Consider the following 19,961-nt stretch of genomic DNA (forward strand, 5'->3'; position numbering starts at 1 on the left):
TATATAGAATGTTTGGAGGAATGCTATTCGTAGAAGTATATGACATATAGTATTTGATTCCCAAAACACACAAGATGCTCTAAAATATCTCTGAGCACTGGCCTAGCCTTGGATAGATCCAAGGTGCTAAGTGGTCATTCGGATCTTAAAAAATGAGGCTTAGAAAGAGATTATCTTATAATCCGGAGCTCTCTATAGACAATGTCGTATAGATGCAAAAAGCAGGCATATTCAGGTAAAGGGATTCTGAAAATTAACTGATTCGGACTCGAAATGACCTTGTGTGCTTACATGTATGTAACCCACCAAGACAGCAGGCACTAAAGAACAGCAAAATTACATAATTGCAAATGACTGTTAAATTATGTTAATTTGTGAGTTTGACCTGTTGCAGAACTCCAAGAGCCGTAAGTTTGGTTTCGAGGTGCGGATGCAGGACGGGAGCTACTACTACCTGGCAGGGGAGGGGGAGGCTGAGATGGATGAATGGGTGTCGGCCATCAACAAGGTGGTGCAGAGTAACATAGAGGCTCAGATCAGACAGGGGGACGAAGGAGGTACGCTCTATGCTTTACATAATTTTATAGAGATGAGTACCTTAGTATCAGGTATAGGTACATGAATGGGTTAGAGAGGTTTAGGAACAGGTGGTCCAAAACTGTACCTGTACCTGAACAATTTGGCAAAGTAGCATGTGCTCTTCACTGATAACAGAAACATTAAAGAACTGTTGAAATCAAAGATGGTGCCAATTTCAGCGTCACATTATTTTGATGTACGATTTGTGTGAACCAACCAGTGTGGTGAATTAAAAATTTTTTTTTGGACTAAAAGGAAATTAAAGGAGAAATATGTCAAATCATAATGCATACAAATTTCAGTGTATGCTACATTTTCTAGACATGTAACATTACATATACAGTGTAAGGACAAAATTGTATTTCCATCTGTTGAACTTTGTTTTGTTGTCTTTGCAGAGATGAACGACACTCTGCCATCACCCAGCAAGTCTGAGAGTCTGAGGGAGAGTCTGGAGAACAGCATGCACCCAGAACTCATGAAGGTGGGAGCAGGTTTAACAGAGGTTAATTCTATAGCAGGAACAAACTTAAAGAAAAATGAACTTGCAGATAAGTTCTTTATTCACAACCAAGATTCATATACCAACACAACACGCTCATTTAAATGTACACATTTTGTAACTTCCGTTACTGTTTGAAGTAAGACGTTTCTTCCATTAAGATTTGCCACATAAAAGGTGCCAAACTGTCATTTTAAAACTTTTCTGGCTTTTAAAAATGACAGTTTGGCACCTTATATGTGACAAATCTTAATGTCAGAAACGTCTTACTTCAAACGGTAACGGAAGTTACAAAATGTGTACATTTAAATGAGAACGAGCAAACAGCCAATGTTACTGTCTGTCACCTTCCTCAGGACATTGTAATGTTAGCAGTGATACCATACCTCCAGTGTGAAATAGAACTTTCCTGCTCCAGTTAGTGACAGATGGTCACTGAAACATTGGCTGTTGTTGTAAATACCTTCCAATTGGTTGTGAATAAAGAACCATCATGTTATCCAGTGATTTTCCAATGTGATGAAATTATTCATGGGAAATGAACTTTAGAATGTACTCATCCTGTAGAAGAATGCTGTGCATATCCTACATTTGCTACTATGAAGTTGTAAAATGAGGTGATAGATACACTGTCTTGTATACTTAAAGTTAGTACAAGAAAGTCCTGACATTGGAGTTTTTATTTCAACAGTATGCAAGAGAGTCTGACAACCTGATTGCCATCAAGAGGAAGGAAAATAGACAGAAGCTCCTGGATGTGTACCCAGAGATGCAGGTTTGTCTGTTTGTTTGTTTATCTGTCTGTCTGTTTGTTTGTTTGTTTGTATTACATACCTCATGGCGTAGCACTATGTGCTGAATAGTACAACCTGCATATCTGGACAGATATAATGATATTATTTGTATTATTTTGTGGACAAAGTTGCATACACATGTACATGTACACATAAAGTCACACATGCTTCAGGAACCATGTTATCCCAATTCAAAGTTATTGTCCAATGTGATGCTTACTTTCGACAGTCATGGATGTCACATACTACTGTAGATTCATTTATTTTGGCTGGGTCATAATTTTGCGGTTAAAGAGGAAAGGATTTTTGTGTGTTTCAAGTTTGCTGTTGTAACTATTCTTAGTATACTAAAAAATCTTCCTCTTTAACCGCAAAATTATGACCCAGCGAAAATAAATGAATTTACAGTAGTATGTGACATCCATGACTGTCTAAAGTAAGCACAAATATGTGATTCCATTGTAATAATGCAGCTGTATACAGTTGCATTATTACAATGGAATCACATATTTTTGCTGTCATGATTGTGCAGTTCAGAGATCACACACTAACACCAGACAAGGAGAAATAATTGGAAAGAGGCACAATAAGATGTTTCCAATGAAGTTTATTTTTAATGATTTTATATCTGTACCTCTGCACTCTCTCATATACAGTTAGAACTGTGATTTAACATTTCTTCAGCCTTCAAAAACTGAATGGGATATATTTCCTTTAAGTAGCTATTGCTCCAACAAGATTGGCTCTGGAATGATGCTCAAATACCGGGTATATCTTGTGTCACCTTCTTTCCAGTAGTGTGAAGAATAAAATATAAGGTGCACATTAAACACTAAACTACATTTGAGATTATTGCCTATATAGGCACTTCAGAGCCTCAAGGAATTATCATTTATGACTAGCCACGATGGCAAATTCCCGGCATATAAAAGACGTCAAAGATGCTTGTTTCAGGTTTCACACAAGTCAGTCCGTCCGCACATTTGCCGTCGATGTCCCAAGAACCACCACACATTTCCCCTTCCACCTGTGAATAGAATTAAAACGTTTATTGTATCTTGATGCTCTAACAAGCGTACAGTGGTGGTCGCGGTGGCACAGTGCCAGTTGCAGGGTGTTTGGCCCCAGAACCCAGAGGTACCGGGTTTGAATCTGGGGATCCTTGGGAAAGGCACTTAACACGGCTTTCTTCACTTCACTTAGGTGAAAATGAGTACCTAGCTTCGGTTAGGGAAGTCCCTCGGATAGGACATTAAATGGAGGTCCCATGTTTGAGGAGAGCCACACCTTGAGCATGTATAAGAAGCCACCACACTTATTGAAAGAGTAGGGGTCCTTCCTGATGTGAATGGATCATATGTATCTGTCCGGATATGCAGCTTGCACTCTTGCTGTTTTTCCCATTTTGTAAAAAAGACAACAATTGGGTCGCTATTCCCATTCACAAATTTTTACTCACAATTTTACTAATTGTTCACTACAGTTGTAAAACTCAATAGCCACCAAAATAGATTATTAAGGCGTGCACATAACTAAAATGTGTGGTCACGTTTTATCATTATTACGTTATGATTTTTAATTTATTGAAACTATTTCTCAATATTAATCTATATATATGTACATGGCAGAACTAAGGTAATTTTGTTACTGAAATTATAGTACTAGATCAAAGAAAGGGGTGCATTGCATAAAATGAGCCATCACAAAGCTTAGACATTAATAATCCTCTTATTCTTTAAATGTAAACCCTTATCTTCACCCCAGATTACTGTAAATGCATAAATGTTCACGGTCGTTTTAAGTTCGCGGTTTTCGCCTGAACTTTCAGGGCAAACTTAAAACCAACGAGCAACTTTTTGCCCACCTATGACTGTAGCACTACTATTGTTTCAAACACGAACTTAAAACCACCGTGAACACGCCATTTTCTGCCTACCACGTGAACTTAAATGCATTTACAGTATTTGCCAAATTAAAAAAAAAAATATTTGTTTCGTTCGCCCTGTTGCTCCAATTTTTGTGTGAAAAATCAGAGAATCAACAAATGAAATTGGTGTTGGCTAATCTCCGCAGAATACAATACGGTGTATTTAGTATCACGGGAGGTCTGACTAACCTGTGGGAAGACTGGGACCGAGTGATGATTTTCTAAAAATCTCCTACCCGCCCGAGAAAGCGCATGTTTCAATTTGAAATGGCCAGAAGATGAGAAAACTTGAAACAAAGAATTGGGAGAAAATCTATAATTCCGGCGTCCTAATTCGGCATTCAAATTTTCTACAGCGGCACTCATGAAAAGCATTCGAATCATTCTATGAAAGCCCGTGTGATCTGGTAAAAGCCTAATAGTATGTTACCAATACTGGTAATTGCAAGGAAAATTGTGAAAATATTTGCAATGTTGGAAAATATAGTGCTCGATCCACACAACGTTAACCTACATGTAAATGATGATTTTACCATGTTGATGTTTTGATAGCTCTTCAGTTACCATCCTCCTGGGAGCCTGGATAGATTTTAAATAATATTACTATGTTAGGGACATCCCTCGGATAGGACATTCCCCACGCACGTTAAAGAACCCACCACACCTTTCGGAAAATGCCCCGGTGTGCGATGGTCCAAAACTTTACAGTCGGTTGATCCTATACTCTCAGTTATTGCCGATTCTTGGGTAGATGGACAGTACAGAAGAAGAAGAAAATAGAAGTTCATGGACTTACCTTAGCACATTCTTCACAGCAGCCACACGGGTCCATGACGGTGTTACTCGGGCAGGGCTGCGGGTCCACACATACATCCATGAGTAGCTCACATGGTGGGCACCAGGGCAGGCCTACCGGCAGGGCTGTAAGCCTGAGTAGAGAATGGATGGGAATTTTTTAAAACTCTTTTTGTTTTTTTTATTTAGATAACAATTGTAGAGGTAAATCACAGTATTAGTTTTGTACAGTAGGTACAAGTTGTGTAAGTCCAGACTGTATTGATTGATCCACTCACATTAGGATGAACTACTACTCTTTTTTTACTGATGCAATGGCCGAGTGGGTAGAGTGTTCGCCTTGCACACGGTAGGTTGTGAGTTCGAACCCCGGCCGGGTCATACCAAAGACTTTAAAAATGGTACATACTGCTTTCTCTGCTTAGCACTCAGCATTTGGGAAAGAGTATGGAAGTTAAACACACATCACTACCAGCGGACTAGCCCCCTGCTGTAAAGACTTGCACAAAGTTGTGTGGCCCAAGGGCTGAGAATCGGAGATGGGCGCCGCCATGTGTTCCATTAAAGTGGTGTGATAGGACTTTAACTTTTAACTTAACTACTCTTTTTGATAAGGCCATGTTGATTTGGTTATTACGGATGACATTCGGCCATACTGTAAATCATACAAAGCAGCTGCAAAATGAGAAAGTATATGCTAATTGTATAAAGTATATTTTTGCAAACGGATACTAATGTTGTAGAAGTCAATGCCAAAGTCAAAAAAGAAAGAACAAAAATACAGAATCTATTATCTAGTTTACCACACTCTGTGTGTTACGTTTTGCTCAAACTTCCTGACCATGTAGATTTCATAATAAAGTCACCTTTTGTTTTCAAATTTTGAAACTTTTTTTTATTTGACTTGGTCTATGTATGGTAGCCTGATCTTTAGTGTGCTGATCCTCTTTAGTGTAGCCATCCTCAAACACACCTACACTGAAGGACACGACCCAACTTTTTCCCAGCAAATTGCATATATGGAGTGGAAAACAACTTTCTAACATATTTTATGTCTAAAATGGGCAAAACAACTTCCTGGACCTCCAGCTTTGCATCGCATCCGAGATGATGTCCCTAAAAAATTGAGGCTAATACTTGTACAAAAAAGAGACAAAATTGAAGTTTGAGTTTGTTTGACTTACCCATTCACCATACCCAGAAGAACGATACAAATGATGAATATCTTCCCCATGGTTAAAGTCTGGTTAACAGCTCTGGTTGAAAATCTGAAAGACATAAAGTAACCAATCGCAACAATAACGCATACTGAAAAAATGCATATTAAAGAAAATGTAAGCCGGCATTAGGTACTCGTGATGATAACAGAAAAGATTCCAAATAAAGTTGGAAGTCAGAGGTTGAGAGCGATACTCACTCTGTGTCCGTTTCAAGTGATGTTCTCGTCGTTCTGAAGATTCAGTGCAAAGTTGTACCTTAAACCAGCATTTCACATCCTGTTTCTGATTGATTGGCTAACAGACTGACGATTGTTATCTTTTGAATTTCGCACATGAAAGAGTAATGATACTTACATGATTGTGCATGTCCGAATATGATAAAAGATATTGTAAGCCAACAGCAAGGTTGTATACTAACTTGGTATCAAGTAGTGTAGCAAAATATGATGATGTTGCCTTTTATCAAGAACCAGCCAGAGTTTATACTTAAGATATGATAATACAACATTGTCTTCATCACAACATTATACGAACATGAATGTTGAACTTTTTTTTTACCGTATACAAATATGTTTTCATAATAGCCTACTATAAGCAAACACACGCTGCAAGCAAAATAGCAGTAGTGATGCTGCAACAAGAACAGACGTGGAACCACGTTTTATTAAAATAAACCAAACAGGTCACTACCCTGTTATGATTTTATAAGACTAAGTCTTTTCATACATTCTTACATCATTGATGTACATTGTATTTTGATTGTAAGAATGGACAAAGAACCATGTTCACTTCAAAGATGTTTTTATTGACCCACTAGATGCTCACTTTAGACAGTCACGGCTAAATACTTCTGACTTAATGTCAGAAAAAGAGGTTATCACTGTTTTAAGTTAACAATAATTCTGTAGTACAGTTAATAATAGAATCGGATGATATATTCGAATTGTTCTGAGTTCACAGTGGTGAGGTTACCGCGAAAAGCTCGAAAATAAAATCACTGTAATCATTTCAAGAAGAAATGTCCTGTTGAAGATCCATAAGGGACTCTTTGCTTTCAATATATTACAGTTTACTAAATACTGTCAATGTAATATGTCATTTTCATAAAAGCCTACTATAAGCAAACACACACTGCAAGCAAAATAGCAGCGGTGATGCCGCAACAAGAACAGAACGTGGAAGGGCGTTGAACTTTTCTTAAAAAGGTTTTGATGGTGGTCAAACTACACAGGCCACTACCCAGTTATGATCACCGACATAAAAAATGGAGTTTCTCCAAGGGCACAACATCAGGACCTGTCAGTTTTACACAAAAATCAGGACCATAGCATGTCCAGAACACGAGATATTAAAACAGGAAGTTCCGCTGCAGTACCGTAACAACTTAACAAGCCGCTAGGGGACCCCAAATCTAATCATTTCCAGGTCTCATCAAGACCTACCCGCATACCAAATGTCAAGATAATCTATATATCGAAGCCTTCTCGAGTTATGCTGGTCTTTTACATACATACACACATATATACACACAAAATATCCTTCTCAGCGAAGGTAATGATATTACTACATTTTACTCTGGATGTACAGATATTCTAGTCCTTATTACTGTGTGGCAGAAGAAGTCTTAAAGTCGTGTTGTATTTTCTTGCTGTGTTTAAGATGCGAGAATCGGGGCGGAGCCTGAAGAAGGAGGATGACCGTGTGTACGAGGAACAGTTTGGGATCCGGTTCCTGGTCAGGTGTGAGGAGCTCAGGTTCAGACTGGCTGCTAACATCGCGGAGGAAGAAAATGGACCTGTCACCAACGTAAGTCATTTTTGATTTAATTTTATTTTATTCTATCAGAATTGCAACAGTGCAATACACGTGGGACATAGGCAGCTATTGCTGGTGTCGTGACCCACAAATTATATACCCGTTTTTACACTTGGGTGGAGTGAGGAAAGCCGTGTTAAATGCCTTTTTCTAAGGACACAACATCGAGGAATCTTCTTGGCACATTGAACTGTACAAAGCCTCTGTCTTTATTGTCAAGAACAGTTGGATACATTTCTATACACTTCCATCTTCCACAGCCCTATCAATGGACTGAAAGTACATTTTGATGCAAAAATTTTAGTTTCAACATTTGACGAGTAGTGTAATACAGAGAAAACTTTCTCACCTCAAATTTACCTCCATATCAACAGACTTCTAGAACATTCTGCCAACAGGGGGCTTCTTTTTCATTGTCAGATACGGTTCCCTAATGGGATAGCTGAAGACAAGCAACATGCATTACTACCTATAGTAGAGATAAGATGACTTCAGGGTTATGCTTTGAGCCAGATCAATGGCAGTTAAAGTGTTGGACTCTATCCAAATGGACACTCCGACCGTATCTCCCCATGCATTATTTAGTGATGGCGTGTTTTGGCAAGCTAGAGAGTCGTAAAATTGCACGTTGCAAGAGTAACGTTATTAATGTGTGATATTGTTATCTATATTGCTGTCAGCTTGCCGACTGAAGAATGAAGGATCTTAACTGTTTCATATTTTTCCTGTGTGTAAAAGAGATTGTTAGATTCAAGGTGCCTTTGGCTTGTACGTTTATGATGCACATGATTATTTTGGGGAGCCAGAATTTTATGTCACATGCATTGTGATAACTGTGATTGTGTAGTATTTTACTTTCCTACCAGAGGCAGGCATACATTTGCAGAAAGTTGAGCTAAGATATTAAACTAGTCAGAGAAAGCTGTGCTGTCTAGCGGCTTTGCTGCTTCCTGCATTGATAGAATTATGTTATTAGTAGATTGAATCTTGACGCACATTTGTACATATTACTACATTTTGTATTACTGGATTTCAACACCAAAGTTTCAATCAGATTCTCATTACTTTTTAGTCTTTTTAGTTGAGTTGTGGAAAATTAGTTTGTTTACTATTATTCCAACACTCTCTAGCATGAGTGTGTCCGTGTGCGTTAATGTTTTTGAAACATGAGTCAGATCCAGTGCCTCGGAAAATTGATTGAAAGTAGTGATAGATAGATGTTGGAATATTGATGAATACACAAGATGGCATTGACAGATCTTCATGATTTTTGGTATTTAGATAGCCTAAGTGATGATCTACATGCTGATCATGCTAATTAAGATCTAATTTGCATGATCAATGAGGAAAGTTTATAAATCAGCTACATTCCATGATGATTGTAAAGCAACATAGATGTTGGAATATGATTGATCTCAAACAAAAAGTGAGAAAAAGTCAATGGTGCAAGTATAATTTGATCACCTTTATCCATGCAATCGATGATGATTACCCATAATAGAAAAGTAACTCTTGACTAGCTTCTTAGCTTTGCTTGTTAGTAATGATACCCCCATGAAAAATGGAGATATATTTTTACTCTGTATGTACTTAACTGTATGTGTATGGAGATATATCTCATGAACTGCTGACTGGATTGTGATGGTATTTGGTACATGTAGGTGGGGTGAACCTGACAGTGAATGTTGATTTTGAGCCACCTGGTGGTTGACCTTGGTACTGCAGCAGCAACTTTTTGAAATATTTACCTTTGGTCCTGGACATGCTATGGACTTGTTTAAAGTTGTACAAATCTTTCTAAAAGAAAATGTAAATTTTTCCAGGTTGAGCCCTTCTTCACCACCTTGTCCCTCTACGACGCCAAGGAGAACAAGAAGATCTCGGAAGACTTTCACTTCGACATCAACGACGTGAAGGTTCGGCAGTTGTTGGTGCGAGGGAAGGACGCGGAAAACATTCCAAACGGTCACAGTAACGGGGACGCTCAGCTTCGGCACGGGAAGTTCATGCCGTACTTAGGGAAGCTGAAAGAGGAGTGGTTGCAATATCCTCATCAGGTAACAGACTGATCGTCTTGTGCGCCTGTTCACTATCCCTTTGAGTAAAATGGTTTGGTGCAGAACACGTTTATCTTAGGATCTATATAAAATTATGCTTTTTGAATTATATTTAAAGACTTCCATAACATGCATTGTAGCCTTTTAAAGTAAAAACAAACAGGTCACACTTTTTGTAAAAGTGAAAACATAATTTATGGAATAATTTTCATGTGTATTGCTACATGTACATGTATGTCAAAAATGTCTGTGAAACTCAAGTAGTAGAATTTGATTTCTAAAAGATGTCTGACTCTGAGTAGAATTTTGGAGCTTGCGCTTTTCTTCTTCTTTAGACTGACTAATTCTTTTGCCTTCTCTCTCTGTATCTGACAATACTACACTACAGCTTCCTTTCCTTCCAGCTACGGTTAGTTCTATGTTCTCTCTGGCCTTCTTTCCTGTCCTTGTTCTGCCAGAATGTGCATTAACATTTTCAGCTCACAAAACAAACCATGTGCTTCAATCTGTCTGGTAGTAGTACTAACATTGGATATTATAACAATAAAACAATATGTTGTGATCTTTTTAGCTTACACTGATTGTAGTACCATGTTTATTTGTTTTTGATTTGAGCAAACTCTTAATCATAATGACTATAATGCTTGTGAGAACGTTTTGACTTCGTAATTGTTGTGTGTTGCTGTGACAGTTGTCTGAGATTTGTGTGTTAAACTTTGTACATGTAGTGAATTTGCAAACAAGTAACATACACTTAAAAATTGTGATGTACATGTATGGGTGTTGAGGAACGGACCAGAAAGAAACATTGTATAGTAGGCTGTGTGCTAAACATTACAATTTGTTTTTGTTCAATAACAAAATATTCTCTCTGCCCAATTCTAATGGTTGGTGGAAGTCTGGTGGAAAAGTTGGACTCGACCACCCAAAGTAAAAAAAACAGGTTCTTGATCACTGGCTTCTGTTGTCCACAGGGTCTTTTTTCAGTCACCAGCCCCCACCCAGACATCTACCTTGTGTTGAGAATAGAGAAAGTCCTGCAGGGACACATCAACAACTGTGTGGAGCCGTATCTGAAGGGAGGGGAGAACTGCAAGGTAGGGGGCTCTGCTGCAACATCCTGCAATACTGTTATGTTTTACACCAGTCATCTTTGTGTTACAAAAGAAAAGAGATGGGAAAATCAGACAAATTTGCCCTCCATAGTGTTATGCACTTAACTTCTCATACTGATTTTTCTTTTGTTCTTGAGGCAATTTTATTTCGTTTGCAAAACATTTAAATTTTAAAAGATTAATTCGAAAGTACAGCATAAGATATGACAATGTGCCAAATATTAAGTAATATCATAGAATTTGATGTATTGACAAGACTTGCTAAGTGCATAAGATACAGTGTGTTCTTTGACTGTATTTTTTTTTGTAATATCAATTTTCATTTTTTAAATTTTAGGTATCCCAGAAGGCTGTAAGACAGGCTAAACATTTCTGCAGCAGACTGGGACAGTACAGGATGCCTTTTGGATGGGCAGCAAGGTATGAATTCATGTTTTTATGTTAAGTAATTAATCGTAATTTTAAAAAATTGATTTACATTGAAACATTTTTGTGGCTGTAGTTTAGATCATTGTTTTAGTTGCATCTTACATTCATAGTCATTTAATTTTTCATACTATGTGCATGTTACCACATGTTTTGTAACAATTGGTATTCAGAGTCATACACTTAAAACCTTTGATACAATAGATGAAATAGGGAGGTTGCAATTTAAATTCACCCAATAAATTTGGCTTGTAGAAACTGTCTAGGTTCAGTCTGCAACTGATCATGACTGCCATGCCGTTCACATGAGTGCATTGCACACAAAGTAGATACATGTAAGTCAGTCACCTCTAAACAAGAAGAATATGAAGAAATGCCTGGTAGGGAAACATTGGCTGGTGGTGACTGTAGCAGTAATTCTGGTCTCTCAGATTGCAAAGAAGGCACTAGGAGTTCTCCATATTTCTCAAATTAAAAGAAAAAGTTTCAAGATGCTAAGTGATATGAAAGGTACCAAAAGCCACTCCAAAAAACAGACTTAAAGGTCGCCTAAGTTACTGCTACACAAACCAAAAAATGTAATCTATAATGATTTCTTGTATTTCCAGGCCAGTGTTCAAGAGTTCGTCAGGTGAACTTGACAGTGATGCAGACTTCACCCCCATCTTCAAACAGGAGAGTCAGAAGTTGTCTGACGAGGACATGTTCAAACATCTGGCTGACATCAAAAGGTGCGGACATTAATCAAGCCAAAAGTTTAACTCAACAAATGTTGCTGTTTTGATGTATAACAGGAAGGAGTGACTAATCAAGTAGATAGATAGTCAGAAAATTAGTCATCTTTACCTTCATAATCATTGTTATCTTGGGGTACATGTACATGCTTTGTAATGGCAACGCTAAGGCAATTGACTTCAGTATTCAGGTTGCTTATGTCAAAATTACAAGAATAACACCATCAGAAAAATTAGGGGTTTTGTTTGCCTCAAAAGACACAGTCATGTTATCAAGTATTTTTGTTTTGTATGGTTGTTACAATGCCTATTTTCTAAAAAGGTGTCTTCAAAATTGAGCCAAGTCATGGCTTGTCATGCACAAGAAAATGTTTCATTTCTGTATTCAATACCTGTTTTGTGTATTTTTTTCCAGACCAGAGAAGATGTCCAAACTTCAGCCAATTCCAGCCAGCCTGAGGGTAGCAGTAGAGGCTGTCCAATCACAGTTGCCAGGTAACAATCTTTTTGAAAAGTTTCAAGGTGCTATATAAGTGATATATATGATGGCTGTCACATCATTCTGTTAAGGATGTCACGTGAGAAAACACTTTGACTTTAGTAGCTCTGGTATGCTCTTCTTAACAAAAGTTACTCCAGAAAACAGACTTGACTAAGCTGATTGTAAAGTCAAGTCCCAAAGCCGTCTTGAGGCTATAGGGGCTGGGTTGTTATCCACTGTGTCTTGGGAGCGTTATTGGAAGACGGAGCCCAACCCTCTTCTTCCACCGCCTTGTACCTCTCTAACCACAGTTTTATACCTGGGTGGAGTGAGGAAAGTCGTTCAAAGTGCCTTTCCCAAGGACACGACATCTGGCCAGGAATGCCAGGAATTGAACACACAACCATTCGCTCTTGTGTCCGCTAGCGTAGCCACTCAGTTATTCAATGCCTCTAACTGTAACACACACAAAAATTGTAATATAAACTATGATCATGTTTCTTTCTTTTTAGGCTGTGTGACGTCGTCGCTGGTCCCTGTGCGACCGTTCCCAGACTCCCCATCACACATCATAAGGGAAATCGAGGAGTTCCTGCCCGAGGACGCCTCCGTACTGCAACCATTCACATCCTACAAGAACAACCTGTACATATATCCACTCATACTCAAGTTTGACAACCAGAAAACATTTGCCAAGGTGAGGCAGATTTCAAGAGTTTTAATGCATGATAACACAATGATTGCAGCACATTTTATGAATTTGTTCTTTGAGGTACTTCTGTTACATAAACCGTAGTATTTTTGTTCAGGTACATACTGTATTAAACCAATTGCCATTTCATGAATTTGTTGCTTACTATTATATGGTTATACAGTACTAGTGTTACTCACTTCATGTCTTGCTCTTTTCCACATACAATGTAGGCCCGTAACATAGCCTGCTGTGTAGAGTTTAGGGACTCTGATGACGAGGATGCATTGCCTTTAAAGGTAAGACTTTTTGATGATAAACTACACGTAAGATGTGGAAAGAACTCATTTTGTTTGCGTTAAAAAGTGATGAAACAAAACTTTTATGCATGACTGTATAAAACTGACGCAGACTTTGGTCCTTTGTTGTCAACCAATTATCATATAATAAGTTGTATATTCAGTATTCCCATAGTCATTGCTAGGTACTGAAGTGAGCCTGCTGTATGCTTGTTGTACATGTACCTACACGTGTAACTGATAGATATTTTCTTTTTTTGACAAACATTTAAGCATTACACACAACATAAAAAAGATTGCTCTGGGGAGCTTTCGAGACAAATTCTCTGTCTCTTCGTCAACCCGGTAATAAAGTCAGATCTCGTCTTGGAGTTCTCTTGTCACGTGACTTGATGTTGATTATCACGTGATATTTTCTTGTTGTGTCCAGTGTATCTACAGCAGACCAGGCTGCCCTGTGTTCACCACAAGTGCCAATGCTGCTGTGCTGCACCACAACACAACACCTGACTTCTATGAAGAGGTTTGTACCCACTCAACAATTTTCAATACTCCTTCTGAGATATTGTCCAAAGTCACAACACTTGATGTACATGGTAGGAGGACCTACATGTCTCCAAACTACCTAAACTCTCCATGGTGGGACAGTGGCAATCTCTTCCTTTCCCAGTATATTATCATTGCTTACCACTGGCCAGTGTTTTTTTCTTGAATGTTGTGAACAACACAGCCATGTAAAGGTTAGAAGCACAGGGATGTTACATGCCGTGCTTAGCACTGACATGTACATTCAGAGATTTATAGTTTAAGAGTCTTAGTATTTAGACAATTCGATAGTGCCTAGATGTACAGCAATTGAAGACATTTGAAGACTGTTAGAATACTGCAATCATCTCAGGAAGCTTGAAGAAACGGAATGATAAAGAATGAGATGATTTTTAATTTATCCATTAATCTGTAATGTTCCTTCCAGGTGAAGATCGCCTTACCCACCCAGCTGCAGGACAGACACCACCTCCTCTTCACCTTCCACCACGTTAGCTGTGATCAGTCTGTTAAGGGCTCAACAAAGAAGAAGGACAACGTGGAAACTGTCGGTGGGTGTTCTTAGATGATTGCTCCAGCCAAGCTGAACCCTAGTGTTATTACGAACTTAAATTTGAGCATGTTCTAAATGAACATTGTCATGAAAAATGTACCTGAAAGCAAGGAGATGTTCAGAGCTTCATTCTGTTTGTTGGTATTCTTATTATGTTTTTTCTCACATTTTCTGTTCTAGTTGGATATGCCTGGCTACCTATTCTAAAGGATGGAAAGTGAGTACATTGAATTTCTTGTTATAACCTACATGTATGATGATTTGTATTAAATACAATGACTGTATTTAGATATGCTAGGCAGGCAGTGCTAACCGCCATGATGGAAGATTCGTCAATACTTTGCCATAATCATAGTTTGAAATACAATAAACTATGCAATGCGGATGCTAACTTTGTTCTTTATCTTTCCTTTTAGGATTAATCTCCAGGATGAAGAATCCCTGCCCATATCTGCCCACCTCCCTCCTGGCTACCTGACACACAAGCCTCTAGGGATGGGAAAGGTAAGGACACATCTTCTTCTTCTTCCTTTAATAGCCCACATCCATTGCGATGAATATTCTGGCTATGTTACACATCTTACGTAGAATCCAACACACCAGCCAGATTGTGTTTTCTATGTTTTGTATATCAGTATATTGCATATATTGTCATTTCCAAAAAATGTATCTTTTACATATTTGGAGTATGTACAATACTTGGCTGTCTATCCATTTTTGTTATATTCAGAATGTATCATCTTCTTGAATAACTTGTCTCGGTTTTTGCATAATTATACATTGTACTGACTGTATTGTAACAGATATCATTTGTGTCTGTATGCTGATAGCATGTGATTTTCATAGTGGTCTTTATTCTGAAAGTATATAACGAAGAGAAACTAAAGGCTTGTCACTAGTAAAAGCTGTTAGAAGTTTTTTGTTGTTGACATTGTTTGATATTTGTTGTTCCAGATTGCAGGGCCAGAGATCAAGTGGGTGGACGGAGGCAAGAAGCTCTTCACTCTGTCCACAAGACTGGCTTCCTCCATTTACTCCAAGGTAAACGCAAAAGATTTTATTCCTGATGTTGAATTACATGCTTTCCATTGGAGCCTTTTTGGAAATCTCATTTAACTTAGTTAACATATTTACCAGTCCCTTTATTTCAGTGGGCCTTTTACCTCAACTCATGTGTGGTCCTTGTACCCTTAATACGAAGTCAGACAAAATGTCCACACAGTCTTGTATCACTTTGTTAGGTACATATTAATGCTTCAGCACCAAGGACTTGGTCATGTCCTTGGTGCTGAAATTTTCCAAAAATAACTTTTGCTGTCCAAACACTTTCTATCTTCCACATTGTGAGTTTGACTGATATGTAAATGAAATGGGCTGATAGGATAATGACAGTTCTTTTAACCAATGTTTGATGTATTGTCTTTATGCAATGTTTGATTCCTATTGTAACTGAATTGGTTAGCATTATTGTTTATGTGTACTTTCTCCCCTGTTCAGGACATGCACATGAACAACTTCTACTCCCACTGTGAGAAGGTAGACTCTAGCAGTGGTGGCAGTGACTTGGACATGTGCAAGTTTCTCAAGGTAAAGAAAGCACCTGTAATAGAATAATTGTATTTTTGAAACACAGTCTTTCAAGTGATTATGTAGATATAGGAGTTACTTGATATCTTAAATGACGCATGTGACCGGGATATTCAGGGCATGTGCAGCATATATCAAGTACAAACTGTACAGTATTTTATAACTGGTGCAATGGCCTAGTGGTTAAAGTGTTATGAGAAAGAGATGGGCATTACCACTATACTGCATGTGGAATGGCTTTGAATTAACCTAGTTAGTACAGTCTTTTGCTATCAAACAAGGCTGTCTCCAGTTTGAATTCATTGTTTGTTATGGGAGTTCATATTGTTAATTTTCACTGTTAAGTCTGTCATGTTAAGCTTACTAAAATACATTTTTATTAATTTCATGTCGTGAAGTTCAGAGTTTTGGGATCAATGGGGTAAATATTTCCAACACAACACAACAAGCAAATGTCTGTTCTGGGATGGAGGAAGAGGTTCTGTAGAGAGCCCTGCTTTAAAGACAGTACATAATCATGTTGTCTGCCCCTGTAGTCGCTCCATGCAGCGGACGAGTGCACGGTTGTCCAGTTCCTGCCTGTGTTGTTGAACCAGCTCTTCAGAGTCATGGTCAAGACCAACAGTGAAGATGTCGCCACTAACGCTACCAGGTCAGCTTTACCACCTTTTAGTTTTTATATCATATAGGTATTATTCATAAAAATTGGTGAAAGATTGGCTATAATTTCATTGCAGTTTAAGTCAAAGAATTGTTCTGATCAAAGACTTAAAGTTTTGTTTGAGAAAAGATGAAATGATAACTTTAGAGCACATCAATTGTACAAAGAACATGTATGGCATCTACTTGTACATAACTACAGTTCCACAGGAGTGAACAGTATGGGATGAGAATGGGCTCTAGACATTGAAATTAGAAACTGTTGATTGATTTAACAAAATTTTCGGCAAACAATACTGGTAGTATTAAATTGAAATTTAAGGAATAATGACACCAAGGCTTCAATGTTAACAATGATGAACAACATTTTTCTGTTCGTTTCAGAGTACTAGTCCATGTTGTGTCCAAGATGCATGAGAATGGGCACCTCAGGTTGTTGCAGTCTTATGTCAAGGTAAGCTTTCCTATAGTCCTTAAATTATCTGAGCAATTTTGTCCTTTAAAACCCAGTGGAAGGAAGGAAATTAGTGTAAAGTTTGAGTATGGTATCATAAGTGTGAAAAGCTTCACATTTCAGTACCATGGATACAACTATGTACTGTATCATAATCAGTAGTGTTAGTTTATGATCACATTTCAGTTCCATAGACAAAACCATGTACTGTATCAGGAGTGGTAGGGTGTGATCACATTTCAGTAACAAGGACAAAACCATGTACTGTATCTGTAGTGTTAGTGTATGATCACATTTCAGTACCAAGGACACAACCATGTATTGTATCAGTAGTGTTAGTCTGTGATCACATTTCAGTACCGTTGGCATAACCATGTACTGTATCAGTAGTGTTAGTGTGTGATCACATTTCAGTACTGTGGACATAACCATGTATTGTATCAGTAGTGTTTAGTGTGTGATCACATTTCAGTACCAAGGACAAAACCATGTATTGTATCAGTAGTGTAAGTGTATGATCACATTTCAGTACCATGGACAAAGCCATGTACTGTATCAGTAGTGGTAGGGTGTGATCACATTTCATTACCATAGACAAAACCATGTATTGTATCAGTAGTGTTTAGTGTGTGATCACATTTCAGTACCACGGACAAAACCATGTACTGTATCAGTAGTGTTAGTGTATGATCACATTTCTGTACCATGGACAAAGCCATTGACTAAATGTCATTTTTTAGAGAGTTTATGTTTAAGATGATAATCATTATTGTTCGTTGTTGTTACAGAATGTGTTTGTGACAGAGCCAGTGACAGCATCCAAACCCAAGACAATCCATGAGGAACTGGCTAAGAACATGAACATCCTCTTGAGGCCATCCTCTGACTTCCTTGTCATTCACAAGCTCATGAATGTAAGAATCCTTTCTTGATCTTTTACAATGCTTTGACCAAATCAGATTTTGATTTTATTGCTACTCCAAGATAAAGTTGAATGAAAAATCAAAATGAAAAGTAAAATAGATATACACATTACTCTGAAGACATTTGAAAGTTGATATGTATTTTTTTTAAACCCAGCAGGTACATGTATTATACATGCACCACAGCTGTATGTTATCAGCTATGTACTGTATGATTGTCTAACAAATTCAGACAGTTTCTATTTTTTTTTTCAAAGTGTACTTATGACAGTTTGATATATTCTTTCCTGCAGCATGCATGGTTCTTTTTTGAGATCATTGTCAAGAGTATGGGGCAACATCTAATCACCATGAACAGATTACAGGTAAGGAAAAGTTCTATACCTTTCTTTATGTCATGCCTGGGCCTGATACGGGTGTTCCGGACCGTGTGATAACTATCCGGATCACATAGGGTTCGGGAGGGTTATCACACAGGCTTCCATAGAATATTTCGAACGCATTTTGAGCGCGCCGGTTGTGCGGCCGTCGGAAATTCGAATACCGGATTTGGAGATTGGAATCAATGTTGCTACAGTTTCTTGTTCAAGGACACAAAACTCCCTCAACTTCTGGAGCATTCCGCATTGAAATGTATGTTTTCTCGGGTGGGTATGACCAAGGTATGACATAAATAAAATACAACACGTTGTATTCCGCATCACCCTCGGTCCCAGCCCTCCCGCGGGTCGGATCGCCCTCCGGCCTACGGCCGTCGGGCGATCCGACCCGCGGTCGGGCTGGAACCTCGGGTGATACGGAATACCCCGTGTTGTATTCTATATGTATATTTCGTTCCGACAGTCAGCTGCTAAAGTAGTATCATTCTTACTCATTTGATAATGTTTACCCAACTTGCCTACCACTGAATAGGTAGCAGTTCTTAGGAAGGGTCCACTTTTTTTCCACTTTTTCTTTGTACTCCTCGACAAGTGTTGTGAGAATTTCTTGATACATAAGACCTGCTCATGTACAAAATGTATACACTGTAGTACATACATGTAGCTGCAATGATTCTTCTTATCAACAGTGAAAAGTTACTATTTCAGCAAGATACATGTAGACTGGATCCAAATCTTTTGTATGTCCATTTTACCCCCAGGTGAGCAGGCATTCTCGGTTCCCTGCGTCCTATCAGTTTTCCATCCAGAGCCTGCTGCAGACCCTGATGCCCCATATCACACAGAAACACAAGGAGAACGCACTGGAGGTCGGCAACGCTAACCGCAGCCTCGCAAACTTCATCAAGGTACGGTTTCAGTCAGTTATGGATTGGCAGGGTTTTTCTAGTGTTTTTGGCAAAGCTTCAGGAGCGATCCTAACAGTGTTGTTTTTGGTCCCTTATCAGGGGATGGCTGCATGATAGAGTGGTGCATCAGCCTCTATGCTTCATGTATTTTGGTTAGCATCCGGGTTGCAGCAAAGTTTAAAGAATTAAAAAAACTATAATCTCTTACTGCCATTTTTCCCAATAATGACGCACATGCAGAATTTTGGCAGAGAGGATTGAAATGGTAGCCTGGTAGCCTCACCAACTGTTAAATGAGGGGAGAGTATGGGACCCCCAGTAAACTAACTAGGATGACGCTCAGGCCATTGAAATGGTTGTTCAAAGCATAGCCATTTTTCTACATTTTACCTCACAATGGAATGTTTTGCTTCACAGAGGTGCTTTACCTACATGGACAGAGGCTTTGTCTTCAAACTCATCAACTCATACCTAGACCACTTCAACCCTTCAGACCCAAAGGTACGTGTCTTCTC

The 19,961-nt window shown here is 38.5% G+C and overlaps 2 protein-coding genes across 5 annotated transcripts in view; one reads left to right on the forward strand and one right to left on the reverse strand.

Annotated features, from left to right (window-relative positions):
- LOC136422819 (venom protein 302-like) overlaps positions 1-5,865 on the reverse strand; it is a 152,856-nt gene extending 146,991 nt beyond the window's left edge. Inside the window, exons 1-3 of the mRNA XM_066410709.1 lie at positions 5,782-5,865; positions 4,599-4,731; positions 2,711-2,902 (exon numbers count right to left, since the gene is read on the reverse strand). Of these exons, the coding sequence (XP_066266806.1) occupies positions 2,774-2,902; positions 4,599-4,731; positions 5,782-5,831 (312 nt within the window). The 5' untranslated portion in view covers positions 5,832-5,865 and the 3' untranslated portion in view covers positions 2,711-2,773. The remainder of the gene's footprint in view (positions 1-2,710; positions 2,903-4,598; positions 4,732-5,781) is intronic.
- LOC136422794 (dedicator of cytokinesis protein 9-like) overlaps positions 1-19,961 on the forward strand; it is an 84,974-nt gene that overhangs the window by 27,932 nt on the left and 37,081 nt on the right. For all 4 annotated transcript variants that reach the window (XM_066410671.1, XM_066410672.1, XM_066410673.1 and 1 more), the window contains exons 8-31: positions 395-557; positions 978-1,063; positions 1,773-1,856; positions 7,477-7,623; positions 9,456-9,689; positions 10,078-10,098; positions 10,664-10,786; positions 11,142-11,224; positions 11,839-11,961; positions 12,380-12,459; positions 12,958-13,142; positions 13,370-13,435; positions 13,866-13,958; positions 14,409-14,532; positions 14,715-14,751; positions 14,951-15,038; positions 15,489-15,575; positions 16,032-16,121; positions 16,658-16,773; positions 17,166-17,235; positions 18,024-18,149; positions 18,452-18,523; positions 19,300-19,446; positions 19,864-19,947. In XM_066410671.1, coding sequence (XP_066266768.1) covers positions 395-557; positions 978-1,063; positions 1,773-1,856; positions 7,477-7,623; positions 9,456-9,689; positions 10,078-10,098; positions 10,664-10,786; positions 11,142-11,224; positions 11,839-11,961; positions 12,380-12,459; positions 12,958-13,142; positions 13,370-13,435; positions 13,866-13,958; positions 14,409-14,532; positions 14,715-14,751; positions 14,951-15,038; positions 15,489-15,575; positions 16,032-16,121; positions 16,658-16,773; positions 17,166-17,235; positions 18,024-18,149; positions 18,452-18,523; positions 19,300-19,446; positions 19,864-19,947 — 2,529 coding nt within the window. The remainder of the gene's footprint in view (positions 1-394; positions 558-977; positions 1,064-1,772; positions 1,857-7,476; positions 7,624-9,455; positions 9,690-10,077; positions 10,099-10,663; positions 10,787-11,141; positions 11,225-11,838; positions 11,962-12,379; positions 12,460-12,957; positions 13,143-13,369; positions 13,436-13,865; positions 13,959-14,408; positions 14,533-14,714; positions 14,752-14,950; positions 15,039-15,488; positions 15,576-16,031; positions 16,122-16,657; positions 16,774-17,165; positions 17,236-18,023; positions 18,150-18,451; positions 18,524-19,299; positions 19,447-19,863; positions 19,948-19,961) is intronic.

The sequence above is a fragment of the Branchiostoma lanceolatum genome, chromosome 17 (assembly GCF_035083965.1).
Source record: "Branchiostoma lanceolatum isolate klBraLanc5 chromosome 17, klBraLanc5.hap2, whole genome shotgun sequence".
NCBI classification, from domain to species: domain Eukaryota; kingdom Metazoa; phylum Chordata; class Leptocardii; order Amphioxiformes; family Branchiostomatidae; genus Branchiostoma; species Branchiostoma lanceolatum.